Below are 17,388 nucleotides of genomic sequence, written 5' to 3' on the forward strand. Positions count from 1 at the left end.
TAGGACACCTATAACTTCGATAAGACAGGGTTTATAATAGGTATTATTACGTCTTAGAGCGTCGTTACGGGTTTAGAAAGGCGTAGTAGAAAGAGGAAGGTCGTTCAATAGGGCAATAGAGAGGGAGTAGAGAGATAGCGTATTAGATAGCTCTTATACGAAGCGAGATTAGTAAGCTACGTAAGTCTAACGAGGCCCTTATATAGCGGAAAGTACGAAAGCGTAAGTACATTCAGTCTAGAGGGTCTCTAACCTTCGATAAAGCGTCGTAATTGATACCTCTAGAGGATACTAGGAGGTAGGAAGTAAGTAGAGAGTCGCTAGATAGTGTTCGGCTAGTACTAAGGCTACGACGCTATAAGCGATATAGCGAGTCGGGGTATAACGTACGTACCTATTAAGTAGACTCGCTAGATAGCGAAGAATCTAAAGAGGAATTGTCCTCCTAGTAACGATTCTATAGGATGTCGTCGTGTTAAGATACCGTCGTAATTAAAGTAGAAGTAGTATAGTTCTTAGTAAAAGTAGCCCGCTCGGTAGTATAGCCCGCTTAGTAGTAAAGCACGTTAATATATTAAGGCTCTAACTATATCGTCTACCGTCTACTATCGCGCTCTAATACGTCTTCTATAGGATTATAGGTTTAAGGATATCCGGGTAAATCCTACTCTTTCTTAGACTCGTATTCCGTCTCTTCGTCTAAGAACTACTTGTCCTACTCTTTCTATATATTAAAAGGTATATCGACTAGTAGCGTAGGCGGTAGTAAGAAGTCTAATAGGCGTTATATAATAGGTTTATTAGTAGTTAAATAATCTAGTAGAAGTAGAAGTAGTAACGAGAAGATACGGGCTTACACTTTAAAGGCTTACGTAACTTACGATAGTAGTAAATACGACGGCCTAACTAGATTAATAGATACAATAACTTTAGGCGCATTAGATAAACACTTAATAAACATGATAGGACTGCTAGTTATATATAGAGAAATGAGGTAGTAGTAGTGTATTACTATAGAATCTTGAAGTTTGGTAACCCCGGTCAGAATTCGTCCCGACCCTTCTGTCTCTTCGAATACAGTCTACAGGAAGCGACGTGAACGATCTTGGCTAGGCTTTCATATGAAGGAGTTGTGTGGCAGTCTACTGTACCTCCGAGCATCACGTTGGCGAGTATCGAAAGGCTACGATCTGATCCATCAAGCTCATTGGTCTGTGTCATCATTGAGAAACATGGCGTATCTCATCATCAAAACATCATCTTCGGATAGCCATCAACGCAAACAATGTCCCGCTCATCGGTCAAGGCTTTCTCTCCTCGGCCTGTCTCTTGGTCGACTATGACGCAGAAACGTACACTTTGTGGCAAGCCAATGTCACTGATGACAGTCGACCCTTAGCAGTCGGTGGTATATGGTCAACACACCCGACAGTGAACAATGATACGATCGTTGATGCTTCCACTACCGAGTCCGAAACAGATCAGACCACAGAGGAAGCTTCGGACTCATCATCATCATCAACTTCAACTTCAACGGGTAATCTTACGACAGGAGCAATTGCAGGCATAGCGGTCGGTAGTACGAACTGCTCACGAGCGAGTCAGCTACGACCTATGTGCAGCAACACTTCAAGAGCGAGGCGATGATCGTGCAGACGTTCGAGCGGTTGGACGACAACATCCTGCGAGCCGATATGAGTCGGTACTTGACACTTCTCGCCGAGCGTGGAGCGTAGTCTGATATGGACACCGACTGTAAGAGGCCAGTCAGGGACTGGGTGCCGGCTCATCTCCTCAATCGGACCAACGTCGTGTTTGGTGTTGAGTACGATGCACGAGGCCAGGAAGTTCGGGCCGACATGTTGACCTTAGCTCAGACATGTCAGTGGTCTCTGATGTCCAAGCCAGACCATCCTGTCATCAGACACATCGTGGAGAGCACCCTGACGAAGCTGGAGGAACTCGGCGCCAACAACACGAGGATCGTGGCTCACACTACCGACGATGTTCTGGACTCAACAGGACCGCACGTCTTCACCAAGTCTGTCCTGGAAGCTTTGTCGTTGCAGATGGGTAGGTCGACTACCGAGACTCTCGAACATCGACGAGCCACGGCTGTTGGGAGACGTCCTCATCATGCCCATCAGCTCATTTGCATCTGGGCAGGAACATCCTGCCTGTGGCGCGTGGGGCAATGATCAACAGCTCATATCGCGTCACTGGAGAGGCTTCCAGGGCTAGAAGACGCATTATCCTAGCTGAATATCTTGAGACTGTTACATGACATTTCAGAGCCGCATGGCCGTGCTCAGCCACATCATGTAGGATGATACCAGGAACAAGAGTCAACAGCGGCCGGGTCGTGGTTTCCTTGTGATTTCTCGTAACATCGGGTGATACGTTAGGGCCGGGTGTAGCGGGGGGTTCATTTGGGGGTGTCATGATCTGCTGCGAACGGTACGATATACCAGAAGTATGACCGTCCTTCGTTCTGTTGGTCCAGGTGGCTGTAGAGATTCAGCTTCCATGTTGAATACCCACGCTTTCACTTCGTCCAAATCTGTACCAGATATGATTTGGAGAGTCTTGCGATGCATGAGTGATCACGCAACACTGCAAGGTGTCATGACGAACGTCAAAATGGGTCATCCGCATGTCCTTTAACATGTCAGTGACAACGAAGCTTTGTTGCAAGGCTTTCCTCCCACATCGGGCTGTGAGCAAAGTTTGTTGCCGGCAAGCGCGTCGTCGTCTTCACCACAAACATCGTCGCTTCAATCTGCCGGCGTACTAGAGCGATGCGTGGATACAGCGATCTGCGCGAGGCGTGGCGCGACGCCGGACCCTCATATCGAGTTTCCCAATTGTTTGACTCGGCACGCCAGGATTGCAAAGGCCATCCGTTACAGCAGTATGAGCGGCCATCAGCCTTGTGAACAGTCCTTGGTCCATCGGGCTTGTTGACATCCTCCAGTGCGCTGAGGACGGAAGCTGTACAGCACGTGCAATCCTGAGTCTTCCAAGCTGCTCGGCACTGTCTCGATGGTGAGATTCCTGAGCACGAGCATCGCAGTACCATTGTTCCACCGTTTTGTGCTGCCAGCGGCTCGACTGACCGAAATGCTGCGAGTCACCTCCTTCACGAGCTTCACCATTCCTGTCATTCTAGCGTCTGACCATACCTGGGCGCTACGCTGGACTCAACTCCGATTTTGCATTGATGCCAGGGTATCGGAGAACCACTCGTCCTATTTCAGCGGAAGCGAGCCGAGCAAAGGCGTCCTCACGCTTCAAGACGCTGTACAATCCATCGTCCAGGATATATCATGTTTCCAAAGGCCGGGCCTCGTCGTATCGTAGCCAGTACCAGCTGCTTCCGCCTTTGGGGACCCATGTTTGATGGGACTGTCGTGGCTTGTAGCAATGTCTTCGAGGAAGTCGTTGAATATCCCGTGCTCTCGCTCTGTGCATCCTGTCCATACCACAAGCCCAGCACGGTCCACGCGCCAGCCATCTTGTGTCGGTCATTCCAGGGATTTACCGCCCGGATTCTCGACCATCCCTTGTAGAAGTTTAGGCGCGTCGCTCGTTATGGGGTATCTTCACGCGTAGCAAGCGGCTGACAGTCTCCAGCTCAATACAGCTTGACATAATCAATCGAGTCACCCTCTCGACTTGTGACCCGGCTCCCTTTCGCGTCCTGCTCACTCCCCTCATAATGGACCTCACAAGTCACAGTCTGCCGTATAATCATCTCCTCGCTCCCGCCCGAGCTCCTAGTCGGCGTCGGTATTGATCTTACATGCGTGACATTCTTCCCATAGTTCGGCCTTAGAGCGTCACCTTCTTCCCCACTGGCATGACTTCGGTTCACCGGCGTCGAACCCTTCTTCCCATTCTTCCGTTCCAACGAATGTAGAGCATAGGACCCTCCACTGCTCCCGCCGTACCCGCTAATTCCGTGATTGTCGTATGTGCCCCAGCCGGTGTTGAAGGCTCCCACGAAGGGCTTGAGAGTGGGCATTGTCGCTGCCATGAGTGAATAGTGCACTTCGATGTTCATGCAGAAGAACGGGATGACAGCATTCAACAGCGGCTCGGACGTGCCGATCGATTTGGCCAGGAAATGTATCCGGAGCCCAGCAGCAACGACCACTGGCAATCGCAGCCAGAATACAACGACCACGGTGATCTTCCTCGAAAGGTTTGTTCGTAGTCCCCACACGAGCCATATGGGGAACATCAGGAGTGCGACTTCGATGAGGATGTTGAAGGCTGTGATTACTTGCCATGATAGGAGCTATTGACTGTCAGTGGTCAGTTCACATGTTCCTCCACATTTGATATACTCACCAGATTTCCGCACTGATCGCCAACAATCGTCCAGGGCGCATATCTCGTGCATCGAATTGCCTCTGCCAGGAAAGAAGCAAAGCCCCAGATGCAGGACGCTGCCACGACACCATAGCAAGCTTGGACGCGGCTCTTGATAAAGACGATGCGCGCAATCAGTAATGCAACAGTGCACTTCGTCAGAGTGTCCGTGACAATGTAGTAGACAGCCTATGCCTTCAATCAGCTCAAGCCACAAAACATCGCTCCACAACTTCATCCATACCTTCTCGGCCGCCCCGATCTGCTCCGGCGTCAACAGCACCAAAGCCTTCCCAAACCCGAATGATATTGCCGATGCCGACACAATCATCTGTATCACCCCAAAGACCGTCGCAACACTGCAGACAATATCATCCAGTCCAAAAGGCCCACTAACAGTCGCCCTCATATACATCCTCACAACAAAGCAAAGCACCACCCAAGTTGCCATAAGCGTACAGATCGTGAGCGCGATGCCTCCATGGTCCTGGCTCGTGGTGATGAAGTTCCTGGGTCCCTCCGGCAGTACCTGTTGCTCTTGCATCGCCGACATCTCTCGTCAACAGGGCCCTTGCTGCAAGAGCAGCTCATGCGACGGACTGGGTTGTAAGGACGAAGGTCCAGCAAGTTATGCCTCTTCGCGAGGTGAAGACGCAGATAACAGACGGAATGTCACCAAGGCCCGACAGCCGTTGCCCTAGCTAACGTATCACGATGCTTTGGGCCCAAGAAATAGGCATCAGTGGCACCTTGCTGATACCAAGCAGCTAGCGAAGGCGATCACAAAGGTTGTGCAGATCCCGGCACCGAACGAGTGATGTGGCACAGCTGCTGTGCTTCAGCAAAGACTTCAGCGAAGACCTGTCGATGGCGTGGGCAGACTCTTGCATGGCCCGACTGGCCAGCGACCAGCTGTTCGCAGGGATCTCTTTCCATCACAACTATTCGCCAGTCTCGAAGTGACTGACGAGAGCCCTTAGCTGTGTCCCTTGGAAGTTGTCAGACTAGACGACCGGACACCGGCACGATTCGCAACGATCCCGGACGAAAGTTTTACCTTGAGATCCTTTCAAAGTCTCGCCCAGAGACTTGAGACTTCTTTGTTCCCTGCTAGACATGCTCGTGCTGAGCTGTCAGTCGTCGAGCTAGCACTCAGGGTTTGGAGCATACTGTTCCTACAGTCTGTCAGCATCCATTGACAAGACATCTTACGAGAAGCACCTAGGCAAAATGCTCGTCGGTCGAGCCTTCATAATCTGAGCCAACAAACCCCATGGAGAACTGATCGGCAGTGCTACCGAGAAAACGCAAGCCACGTCCCCCACTATCACGCCAAGTTCAATGGGAGCGCTTTAAGCTTCCATTGCCGGAGCAGCGAAGTGCGTCGACCGAGGCGTCGTGGAACATTATATCCGTGATACCTCAAGGCATGAGCACTTCATAGCGCGCGTGCCCAAGGCATTATGATTCCCAACGGAGTCCAGATCATATCTTGTGCTTCAAGCGCTGTACTGGTTATTCCAGAGCATGAGTTCGGCACATATCACCAAGGGTCTCGCCGCGGAAGGGTGACTCTCCACAAGGCTCTCCCCGCTGGGCGCTGAGGGCGCTTGTGACAGCCGCGAAATACGCAGCCGAGCGAAGCAAACTTATCGGATCCTGCTGCATCTTCCCAGGTTCGTGCGCGTCGCTTGCGTGCAGGTGGTCACACCGTGGCACAGAGGTACCCGAACAATCGGTCGTCCTAGGCCCCACCCGTATTCTGCGGATGTCTAAGGTCTTGGAGGATTTGGCTCTAGTATCGTTAGCTCTGAGATGAAAGTCCAGTCCCAAGCAGGTAGGTGAGCGACCGATAGCAGCAGTGCTTGCGACTAGACCACAGCTCTCTTTTCCCAGTCTTCACAGTTCCATAATCTTGTTATCAATCTTTCTCCCTTCACAGCTTCCTCGCGGTCGGTCGCCACGTGGTAGCCGTTGCACGGGGTCTTGCATGCCGTGAATTTTTCTTTCTCCATCATTCACTCTCGACAGAGAGTCTTCACCACAATGGCCGGCTTCTTCGAAGGTGACAAAGTCGCATCCCAAATCAGCATGGACGACGCATTCGAGCACACCGATCTCCCGCCTGAGAAGGCCGGGACAGCGTTCGACAGACGAGACATGGCACGGATGGGCCAGGCGCAGGAATTCAGGCGAAACTTCAGCTTCATCCCGATCTTTGGCTTCGCGGCTGTGTTGATGATGACTTGGGCGTCGACTTTGAGGTGTGTTGGTGCGGAAATAGTATTTGGGACGTTGTGCTGATGGTTCGATGCAGCTCAGTCAGTTATATCCTACCCAATGGAGGACTGCCGGCCATGATCTATATCTACATCGTGACGCTGTTTGGATTTGGTGCGGCAATACTCTCAATGGCGGAAATGGCATCTATGGCGCCGACTTCTGGTGGCCAGTATCATTGGGTCTCGGAGTTTGCACCAAAGTCGTTCCAGAAGCTCCTCTCTTATCTGGTTGGGTGGTTCTGTGTGTTGGGGTGGCAAGCAGGCATTGCCGGGCAATGCTTCACAGTGGCACTCCAAGTTCAGGGACTGATCATACTCAATGATGCTGCGTACGTACCGCAGGCATGGCACGCTGTACTCCTGACGATTGCGGCTTGTTCTGTGGCGGTGTTATTCAACACATTCTTCGCCCGAAGACTGCCACTCCTCGAAGGACTGGTCCTGATCCTCCTGGTCTTCGGCTTCTTTGCGATCCTGATACCATTGTGGGTCTTTGCTCCGCAGCATTCGAATGCTGACGTGTGGTTGGACTGGACCCAAACATCGGGATGGCCTTCAATGGGTACGGCGGCATTGGTGGCCTTTACTGGTCCGATATATGCCCTCATTGGCCCAGACTCGTGTGTACACATGTCCGAGGAGGTCAAAGATGCATCGCGGACGATTCCTTGGGCCATGGTCTCGACGTTGTGCCTCAATGGCATCACCGGACTGGTCATGACCATTACCTTCGCGTACTGCATCGGCCCTATCGACCAGGCCACGATGCCAGCATACAATTTCGCATTCATTGGAACCTTTTATAATGCAACCCGGTCGCATGCTGGTGCAACCGTCATGGCATGCATCATCACCACTCTCACGCTCTGCTCGGCCATCAGCAACGTTGCGACAGCTTCTCGCCAGATGTTCGCCTTCGCTCGAGACGGCGGACTGCCTTTTGCGCGCATCTGGTGCTACGTCCGACCAGGATGGGATATTCCATTGAACGCTGTTATGCTCAGCTTCACCATCACCTGCCTGCTGCCCTTGATCAATCTTGGAAGCAGCGTCACGTTCAACGCTATCCTCTCGATCGGGGTAGTTGCCCTGCTTACATCGTACATGACATCGATCGGCTGCATCCTCCTCAAACGCATACGAGGCGAGGAGTTACTTCCTCGCCGCTGGAGCCTGGGAGTACCGCTTGGTTGGGCGTCGAACATGATCGGATTGGATTAATTTATATCATGATTGCGTACATTTTTGCATTCTTCCCACTGGGCAATTCTCCAACCGTCCAATCAATGAACTGGGCGTCGGCAGTATACGGAGGTGTGGCGATCGTTGCGGCAGTATACTATGCCGTCTGGGCAAGGCACAAGTATGTGCCTCCGGTGGCAAAGTTGGCGAAGGACTGGTAGGTCTGATTCCTGCTTGTTGGGAACCAGGCCAGTCTCTGTATGTAGCGATGAGCCATGATAGCATGTATACTCAATGTCGATGTTTCCAGAGTAGCGACAAGTGAAGTCCAGATAGTCTTCCCGCGTGGCTGAAATTAGCAGGTGGGTTCTGCAACATGATAACATCTGCCCAAAGCTTTGTTATGGATCCGGAGGCAGGGAGTCCTGACCATCGGCCTTGGCAGGAAGATTCAAGGACGGCAAGAAGCGATGAAGAGATGAAGAGATGAAGAGACGAAGAGATGAAGAGATGGAGAATGTGCGCGATGGCTTTGTCATCTGTCATCTGTGGCACTGTGGGAGCAAAGACGTCTCGGATGTGTATTTTGCGTCCCATTGGCGTGTCACCCGGTGAACATGAGCCTCACATGGGTCAGCTGTTGGTGTTGTTGGCGTTGCTGGCGCAAGTTGTGACCACCATGCCCGTGACACTGAGATTGACGGTCTGAGAATTAGTGAACATTACTGATGACCTCCGAGCAGGTCGCTGATACTGATTGCAAATCTTGGGATGCGTTGTAGAACGCATATTGTCGTCGCCCGGACTTTATTTAGCACGCTACCCTCGTATGTACCTCAAGTTATACCTAACCTCAACCCTAGTGCTACAATCTTGACCCACCCCCAGTGCTCGATCATCTCACCACAAACACCACTGCACAGGCCCCACCACACGCCACAATGTCCCTCTGGCAGTATCTCATCCTCGATCCACATTTCCAGCCTGATATCTAACACCATCCCAGATCCTACCGCACCATACCGCCCCGAACGCGAATCTTCATCGGCGCCGGCATTATGGCCTACGCAGCAGCAGGCCTCTTCCTCTCAGACAAAGCAGAGCAATCTTTCGGCTTCACACCGACAGAGGAGGACAAGAAGAAGCTTCGGCATGCTGTGCCGAAGGTGCATATGGTTGAGAGGGAGAAGTGAGAAAGAGACATGCGTGTTTGCCGGCATGAGCGCAGGCAGCGATGGCCACGCACAAGAAGATGGCGATGGCTCAGGCAGGATGAGTCGACAGAGTAAGAGGAGATGAATCCCAGTGTACCGGACAGGCAATTCTTTGCCAAGGGGAGTGGGATGATCAAGCCCCTCAGCATCGCCGACAAGATCTGCGACACGATAAGGACACAACTCCACCAAAGCTGTGCCACTGAACAGCAAGAAGAAGTCATCGGACTCGTGCTGAAAAGCATCGGTGAGCATCAGCAGGCACTACAGAGGGAACACAACGCCACACGACAGAAGTGCATTGGAGCTTTCCAAGACTGCATCGGCATTGTCCAGCAGCTCGGGCAAGATATCCAGGATCTACGTGCTTAGGCCGTGATCTCTGTCAAGGAAATGTTTCTACCTCTGGCAAGACAGCTGTAGCCCGAGTGGAGCAAGCTCAGATGTCCTGAGGGCGCTTTACGAGGAAAGGAAGCCGTATCTGGACGACAGTCTTGCATTGATTATGTTCTGGAGTGATGTGAGAAAGACTGCGACCAAAGGAGAGGATGGGGTTTGGATGCTCAATAGCCAGTTGAATACAGCAGGTGAGGAGAGTGCCGATGAGGCTGAGGAAGGTTGCGAGACCAAGTCCAACGTCTCCCGTAGCAATGGGTTCACTGCCACGCTTGAGGGCAAAGCCTCAGAAACAGGCGTAGAGAGTCTGGAAGCAAGGCCATAGATCACTCCTTTCATTCTTGCATCACCCCCGCTACATCACCTCTATATCTAGAACTTACTCCTGCTAGGAATGAAGCTAACATTCTTCTGCATAACCTCCAGTGGGGGACAAAGCGATTGGAACACATGCATGTTTGCTGGTACGAGAGCAAGCAGTGAGGGTGGGTATATGGATGTGGTGGAGGAACGATGGAGCTGAAGGTACAGATTGAGATCAAGAGATGGAGAGTGCGCCGAACAATCAGTTCTTTGGGAGGGCGAGCGATATGATCATGCTTCCAGAGCAGGGAGCCACAACCGAGACCGAGCCCTTCCCAGCATTCGATGATACCACCTTCGAGATATCACCCACTCCCAGCCCATCCAAGGCCACACCATGCCGCTCAGCTACAAATCACATCTCTCCATCGCGACCGAGTCCCGGCACCGCCCATCGCATTCGCGACAAAGTGAAGGCCCAGCTCAACGAGCGCTACACCGCAGAACAGCAAGAAGCAATCACAGAGCTCAACTTCGAATGCCTCGGAGAGCAACAACACAATATCCAACAAAGCCGCAAGACCACAGACGACGCGATGATCTACATCGAAGCTCTCAAAGAGTGTCTCGTCACTACATCCAACCTTCAGCGCGAAACCGCCGACCTGCATAAGCACGCCACGGAATCATTCCAGAGAGCATCAGAACGACTACAAGCACATCTGCGCTCCGTGGTCCCAAGTAACAACGGCAGCATGGGGTTCCCGCAATATCACGTCTTGCGACCACACCACGACGCTTTCCACCACGCGAATAGCTCCGCCGAGATTGCCACGAACGATCAAATCAGTCCATCGCTTATTCGAGACCATCCTCTCGGCATCATGCCAGTCAGAAGCCTCGAGACAGTGATTGAAGAAGGCGAACTTGAGACGCCAGAATCCATCCAACACAGCGCCTTCGCTCACGAGCTTCCTCAGCATGACTACCGACCCGCCCACCTACTGTAGCCACATCTCCCAGCCGAAGTAAGCCAGAGGATCACGGTGCAGGGAAAGGAGCCTGGTCTTTGTCGTTCTAAAGCTGCTGTCCTTGACAGGGAAGACGCTGGTGCGAGCGTTGGGTACTTCCATCCGGAAGCAAAGCTGTAGACTCAAGGGAAGATATAGATGTAAACAAATCGCAATGAAGACATAGATCGCACTCTCATATCATTTCGTACACTACCCGTATATCACCTCCACATCTACAACTTACTCCTGCTAGTAATGAAGCTAACATTCTTCTGCATGACCTCCACGGCCCCACCGACCATATCATCAATAATCTTCTTCGCACTGTCCCTCTCATTCACCACCGCAGCGGCCTTACCCATCAAGAACGGCCTTGCATTGTCCATAGTATCGTCATCAACGTCATCACCCATCCTCTCAATGTCCCACTCTACTGGGATGTGGCCCTTGGACGTGAGCTCCTTGATCTCGTTTTGGCGGTTCTCTTCCCAGTTCTGGATGTATGGGTTGTTGCGGACGCGGAGGGGTCGGCCGGTGAAGATGATGGTGCGGACGTTGTCGTCGAAACCGGCGGTCTTGACGGCTTCTTGGTGGGCCTTGGGGGCGCCGGCTTCCTGGGATAGTTGTTAGGAGGGTTGTTTGGGAAGAGAGTGTGGGGTGGGATTGGGGTCTTACCTCGGAAAGCACGAATCGGGTACCAACCCAGACAGCACTGGCACCGAGCGCGAGAGCAGCAGCGAGAGTCTGGTGGTTGAAGATACCGCCTGCAGCAATAACCTGCACTGGCTGTCCAGTCATGGGCGACTTGCGGTTCTTGCAGAGACGGACGACCTCTGGGATCAGGACGGTTGTAGGGACGTCACCGGTGTGGCCTCCTCCTTCACCACCCTGGGCGCAGATCATGTCGACGCCGAGGTCGAGGCACTTCTTGACGTGCTTGGGGTGGCCGATCATGTTCATGTAGAGGATGCCGGCTTTGTGGAGCTTGTCGACGATCTGCTTGGGGGGCACGCCGACGGCGGAGACGAAGAGGCGGGCGCCGGAGTCGATGACGATGTCGGTGAGCTCGCCGAGCTTGCCCTTGGTGTAGTCGTAGCTGTGGGGAGGGTGGTGTCAGAGGAGTGTCATGTGGCATGTTTGTGTATGTGTAGAAATTGTCCTTACTTGGTCTTTCGTGCGCTACCACCGACCTGCGGGAGGAGAAGATCGACGCCGAATGGAGCATTCTTGTCCTTGAGGAAGCCCTTGAGCTCTGCAATCTGCTCGCGGAGCATGTCTGGGGTGTAGCCGACACCACCAATGACACCGATACCGCCGGCGTTGGTGACGGCGGCGGCGAGCTTCGGACCGGCGGCGACGTTCATGCCGGCAAGCATGATGGGGTGGTTAATCTTCAAGAGATCGGTCGTGACGGTGCGGATCTGCTCTGTGTGGACGTCAGGCATTGCTCTCTGGCATACATGTATGATGTACGTGTGGTCTTACGTGGGCTGGCCATGGTTGCTGATACTGCTGTCTTCTGTCGTTAGGCGGTGTACTGAGCGTTGATAGATATAGATGGAAGCAGGGCGGGACTGATGCCTGTGGAGAGAGACAGTGGTATGAAAAGAGAGGGTGTTTGTAACATCAACACGAGTTGCACGACACGACTGAGTGATCCATCGCCTGGGCCGAGGCATCGCATGATGATGAACGATGAAAGCCGCGGCAGCCGATCACCGATCACACCGATCGAATCGCTTTCGTCCTGCACCAAGCGCAGTCACGTGGACCAGCTGCATGGTGTGCATTGCATATGACAGCGATGCCTGTCAATCATGTGAAGCAACATACATCTGAGTGAATGTCGTCCTGGTTGGTGTGTTGTGGACGATGCCCTGGCGACTGCCTCCAAGTGCAAGGGTCGCGTTGCACAACTTAGAACTACAGTCTGCAAGCCAGTGCAGGGATCCTTGGCGACCCACTCTGACTTCGCCGCGTCTGTCACGACCCGACGCGAGCTCACTATCAAACGTTCATCTGAGCAACAACTTAGACAACATCACCATCACGTGGACTTTGACATGCATCTGACAGCAGGACGTACGGCAGACCAACACAGCTGTCAATCATATACAACAATCTCAGCGCTGCGATGCGCCCTCACCCAAACTCACTGACCCGGGAAATAGCCTGCTCGAGTAGCTGAGCATAATGAGAGCCGGGCACGCCAAGTCTATGCAATGGTCAACCATTGCCAGCCCCGGTAGCCATCCTGGATCTCCAAAGTGTCTTCTGACCGCACGCACCTTCGCACACAAGCTCCAAAGTCGCCATCAGTTTTGGACGGGCCATGATCAGAAGTCCAACTTCCACGCCACGAGAACGCGTCTAGGCTGGCAGACCCTCGACGCCGGGCTTGCTCCACGCTCACAGACCTTGCGCGTCTCGAGAGCATTCGCTTTGCACGTGCTGTCTGCAAAACCTTACAACCATGCTCAATTCGGCGTTGCAAGAACCTGGGCAGAGCGCTCGCCTGTGCGATTGCATCGCAAGCGCGCGCTTTCCAGCGTTGCTTCTCCGCCGGCGGCCATGATGAGTGAGCCCCCGGACTCATACAATGCAATTGTAACTGATCACACCGGCGCAGACCGACGTGAAGATTTGGGAGCTCACGACGGTGACAGCTCGATATCCGGAGATCACAAAAGCAAGCATAAACTGTAGGTCGAATAGTAGAGACTAAAGGTCCAGTCCTGACGCAGAGTATAGACCTTCAGACATCAGCGAGAAGCTTGGCGTCCGTCGAACCATCTTGATCAGGGTCAGAGATCACTCAGCGGCTTTGGAAATGCTGGAGACCTTGAGCGAGAGGCTATACAATCGCTTCGTACAAAACGTCAGAAATTCGTCTAGACGAGGACTATCGTGCTGGGCCGAAGCTCTGTTGCAATGCTGCCACGAGTTCGGCGACTGCAAGGTCATTGCATACCATTCGCTTCAATGGGCTCGCATTCCCGGTGCCGTATGGAAAGGCAGACAGCGAACGTATTGGATTTGGGCCAAATTGGAGGCGGGGTGTCCTGCGATAGAGCTGGGGTTCTCGCACGATGTGGGTATTCAACAAAGTATCTCGCAGACTGCCGCAGATGCTCGCATCATTACAGACATCAGAGTGACACTGCTTGGTCGGATTGACGAGAGACGGCTGGCGCAAGCTAACCCGGCGGAAGCCATCAGCGGTCGACAGGAAGCGAATTTTCTGGCAGACATGGCAGCCACAGTAGCCAGCCGAGTCTGTGAGGCCATGAAGTTCCAGACAGTCGACGATGCACTATCTGCCATAGCAGAGACGATGCTGCGAGTATTGGAGTTCCGGTCACATCCACTTGTCTTGCATAGAGTAGGTCTGATCGCACGCAACGCCACGTCTCAGACAGTGACCCTCGTCAATGCAACATGGAAGACAAGCACATCCGGAGTTGGGAACGAGGTTGAAGTTACTTTCGATCACAAATCCTTTGTCCACAACCAGGACATGAGTACAGAGGCTCGAGATGAGGATCATGAAGAGCCTGGCGATGGATTCGACATTCAAGCTGATGTGAATCAGGCTTCTTCAGGGAAGAGGGAAGTATCGTCTGATGTCACCGGCCATGGTGCGCTACAGTCCGTCGACGACAGTGTCACTGCGCTCGCTCATGATGGGAACGGCCTCACATTGAGACCCGCTGACTTCCTCCCATTGCAAAGGTCGCACCTCCACGTGCCACTGTATCAGAACCAATTGGTCCTTGAGAGAGGAGACAAGAAACAACTGTCATTCCGGAAGTTGTCCTCCAAACCCATCGAAATTCATCTGGGCGTGCGAAATCTGAAAATTTCTCTCGCATGGTCACCTGAGCAGTGGAAAACTGTTGCCAAGGTCACCCCCCTCGAGCTGGCTCAGGATATCGAAGATCATTTGGTAAACAAAACCAAGAACAGCATCACATCGTGTAGCGAGGCTATGAATACTCTCATCGCAAACCTGCCAGGTAACCCTAGTGTTCGGTTCGAGTTCACGACCCACCTGGACGGATACGGTGGTATTGGAGAAGCGAAAGTCAGTTTCTTCCAACCGCACCACGACACCATACATTTATTCCTGCCGGGACTTTCGGTGAATAAGCCAGGGAGGCGTTTGATGGTAATGGTGATCTTGAGGGGGAACGTGGTTGCTCAGGACAGCCAGAATCAGTCTATCCAGAAGGCATTGCAATCCGTTGTTGACTCGCTCGAACCTTTCGTCAGAGATATCTTTAAAGACGCCCAGACACAGGATTCGCAACACGCGGCACAACTAATTGCCACTCGCGTTTTGCATGAACCAAGGGTCTCCGCGGGAGTGCTAAAGGTGAATCGTGTAGACAGCACAATCGTCACACAAGCTCCTGGTGAATCCGATAGTGCCGTACGGGCGAGTGCCGCTAGAGGTGCCAACAATGAAGCAATTTTCGTTGCGCTGGGCAGCAATATTGGGGATCGTGTCACCAGCATCGAGGATGCTTTGCGGATTCTGGATAGCAATGACAAGATCAGAGTGCTGCAGACAAGTCCGCTCTACGAGACAGAACCGATGTACGTCGAGGACCAAGAGCGGTTCCTCAACGGAGTTTGTAAGGTATGTGAAGCACCAAGCCTCATGTTGCGCTGACAAGTACATCGTATGGACACAACCGTCACGCAGCATACTGACTTCTTACAGATCGAGACGGAGCTGGAACCTGTCGAACTATTGAACACCCTTCAAGCTGTTGAATCAGGTCTTGGTAGAGTCAAGCTCATTGACAAGGGCCCACGAAATATTGACCTGGATATCGTTGCTTACGGACAACGAATCGTGGAAACAAACCGCTTGATAGTGCCCCATCGGCTGATGCTAGAGAGAGAATTCGTGCTGCGACCATTATGCGAGTAGGTACAGCTGTTTCACGTTCATAAAACACCACCCACTGACATCGACGCAGCCTGGCCAACGACTTCAACCATCCTCAAAGCGGCACAGAAGTAGCGGCACATTTACTGAGGCTCCCGCCTGCAGACACGCCCATGTACCCCCTGACGCCGCTCGCACCTGGCCTGGATGCTCACAGCCTGAACCCAGCAAGGAAGACAATGGTGATGTCCATACTCAACGTCACACCCGACTCGTTCTCAGACGGCGGTATCCACCAACCGACTGAAGTGGAAGCCCTCAAGACGACTGTCGCTGCCCACATCGCAGCAGGCGCCAAGATTATCGACATCGGCGGCCAATCTTCCAGACCCAACGCTCCCGATGTCTCGCCAGAAGAAGAGATTGCACGCATCCTGCCAGCGATTGAAGCCATCAAATCACTGCCAGAAGCTTCAAAGGTGGCCATCTCAATCGACACATACCGAGCGGCAGTTGCAGAAGCAGCAATCAATGCCGGAGCGCACATGATCAATGACATCTCAGCAGGCATGCTCGACCCCGACATGCTCTCAACCATCGCACGCCTGGGCTGTACCTACATCATGATGCACATGCGCGGCACACCAGCCACGATGCAGAACGACGAGAACACGTCCTACCCAGACGGCCTCATTTCCACCATCGCCAGCGAGCTCACAGCCCGCCTCAAAGCAGCAGAAGAAGCAGGCATTCGCCGCTGGCGCATCATCCTCGACCCTGGCATCGGCTTCGCAAAGGATACCGGGCAGAATCTGGACATTCTTTGTAAATTCCGTAGTTTACGCTATGATGAACGGCTACGCACGTATCCCTGGCTGGTAGGCAGCAGTCGGAAAGGATTCATTGGTAAGATCACTGGAGTCGAGAATGCTGCTGACAGAGTCAGTGGTACGGCGGCGACTGTGACAGCGGCCGTGCAAGGTGGGGCGGAGATTGTGCGGGTGCACGATGTGGAGGAGATGGTGAGGGTTGTGAAGATGGCTGATGCGATGTATAGAGGACTGTCTACGGAGAAATCGGTGACGTAAATGTCGTGGCGTTCAGCCAAATAAAAGGCTGTGTTGTACAGTAAGTATAGAGCGTGCATAGCGAGGCGTTCTAGGCCAGGAACGAATAGAACCATTCAAATCTAGCCATCAGCAAGCTGCTGTATCGCAACGGAGCAATTTGGCGACAACAACGTCGATGGCGGAATGGCGACAGCACAACAATGGCAAGCCCCGACAAGAGCTGTGCGACGTCGAAGAACTGGAGGCCATGCCAAGGAAATCATGAAACAATTGTGGCATCGGCCGCGCGGCGTGAAGACGCATGGCGAAGGACTGTGTACAACGAGCGCATAAACTGCGACCGTGGCAGACTCGGAAAGTGTCGACGTGCAACGAGAAACCTCAAGAAGAGCAATTGCGTGGCGGCACCGGAGGGTCACCGCGACGAGAACGGCAGCAGCGGGCGGAGAGCCTTCTTTTAAAGCACGGTGGGCAAATTCAATGGAGCGGCAGCGACAAGGTCAGCAGCACAGCATACGCACGAAGTCAGCAACAATAATAACAACGACCGAGACCCTTCTTCTCCAGCCGCCAGCAACAAAGCCAAGGCGCACTGATGAAAAAGATCAAAAAGTAGAGAAGGGAGGACTCGAACACTCCATCTCGTGAGTTTGGTAC

At 52.9% G+C, this 17,388-nt stretch overlaps 6 protein-coding genes across 6 annotated transcripts; 4 read left to right on the forward strand and 2 right to left on the reverse strand.

Moving 5' to 3' along the window:
• Positions 1-3,634: 3,634 nt before the first annotated feature.
• Positions 3,635-4,927, reverse strand: CLAFUR5_08141 (uncharacterized protein; the record flags this gene model as incomplete). The annotated part of the gene is made up of 3 exons (XM_047907289.1): positions 3,635-4,300; positions 4,354-4,563; positions 4,619-4,927. 3 exons carry the CDS (start codon positions 4,925-4,927, stop codon positions 3,635-3,637), a joined length of 1,185 nt encoding a protein of 394 aa, XP_047760015.1.
• A 1,493-nt stretch (positions 4,928-6,420) lies between these two features.
• CLAFUR5_08142 (uncharacterized protein) lies at positions 6,421-7,877 on the forward strand (the record flags this gene model as incomplete). The annotated part of the gene is made up of 2 exons (XM_047907290.1): positions 6,421-6,638; positions 6,692-7,877. 2 exons carry the CDS (start codon positions 6,421-6,423, stop codon positions 7,875-7,877), a joined length of 1,404 nt encoding a protein of 467 aa, XP_047759049.1.
• A 902-nt stretch (positions 7,878-8,779) lies between these two features.
• CLAFUR5_08143 (uncharacterized protein) lies at positions 8,780-9,031 on the forward strand (the record flags this gene model as incomplete). The annotated part of the gene is made up of 2 exons (XM_047907291.1): positions 8,780-8,793; positions 8,845-9,031. 2 exons carry the CDS (start codon positions 8,780-8,782, stop codon positions 9,029-9,031), a joined length of 201 nt encoding a protein of 66 aa, XP_047760014.1.
• Positions 9,032-9,993: 962 nt separating this feature from the next.
• Positions 9,994-10,761, forward strand: CLAFUR5_08144 (uncharacterized protein; the record flags this gene model as incomplete). Its single annotated transcript, XM_047907292.1, has 1 exon — positions 9,994-10,761. The coding sequence occupies one exon, from the start codon at positions 9,994-9,996 to the stop codon at positions 10,759-10,761; it is 768 nt and encodes a 255-aa protein (XP_047759796.1).
• Positions 10,762-10,997: 236 nt separating this feature from the next.
• CLAFUR5_08145 ((3aS,4S,5R,7aS)-5-hydroxy-7a-methyl-1-oxo-octahydro-1H-indene-4-carboxyl-CoA dehydrogenase) lies at positions 10,998-12,262 on the reverse strand (the record flags this gene model as incomplete). Its single annotated transcript, XM_047907293.1, has 4 exons — positions 10,998-11,378; positions 11,440-11,860; positions 11,929-12,190; positions 12,250-12,262. 4 exons carry the CDS (start codon positions 12,260-12,262, stop codon positions 10,998-11,000), a joined length of 1,077 nt encoding a protein of 358 aa, XP_047759048.1.
• A 695-nt stretch (positions 12,263-12,957) lies between these two features.
• On the forward strand, positions 12,958-16,749 carry CLAFUR5_08146 (Folic acid synthesis protein fol1; the record flags this gene model as incomplete). The annotated part of the gene is made up of 4 exons (XM_047907294.1): positions 12,958-13,466; positions 13,516-15,406; positions 15,491-15,699; positions 15,753-16,749. 4 exons carry the CDS (start codon positions 12,958-12,960, stop codon positions 16,747-16,749), a joined length of 3,606 nt encoding a protein of 1,201 aa, XP_047760013.1.
• Between the last annotated feature and the right edge of the window lie 639 nt (positions 16,750-17,388).

Source organism: Fulvia fulva, chromosome 3, assembly GCF_020509005.1.
Source record: "Fulvia fulva chromosome 3, complete sequence".
NCBI classification, from domain to species: Eukaryota; Fungi; Ascomycota; class Dothideomycetes; order Mycosphaerellales; family Mycosphaerellaceae; genus Fulvia; species Fulvia fulva.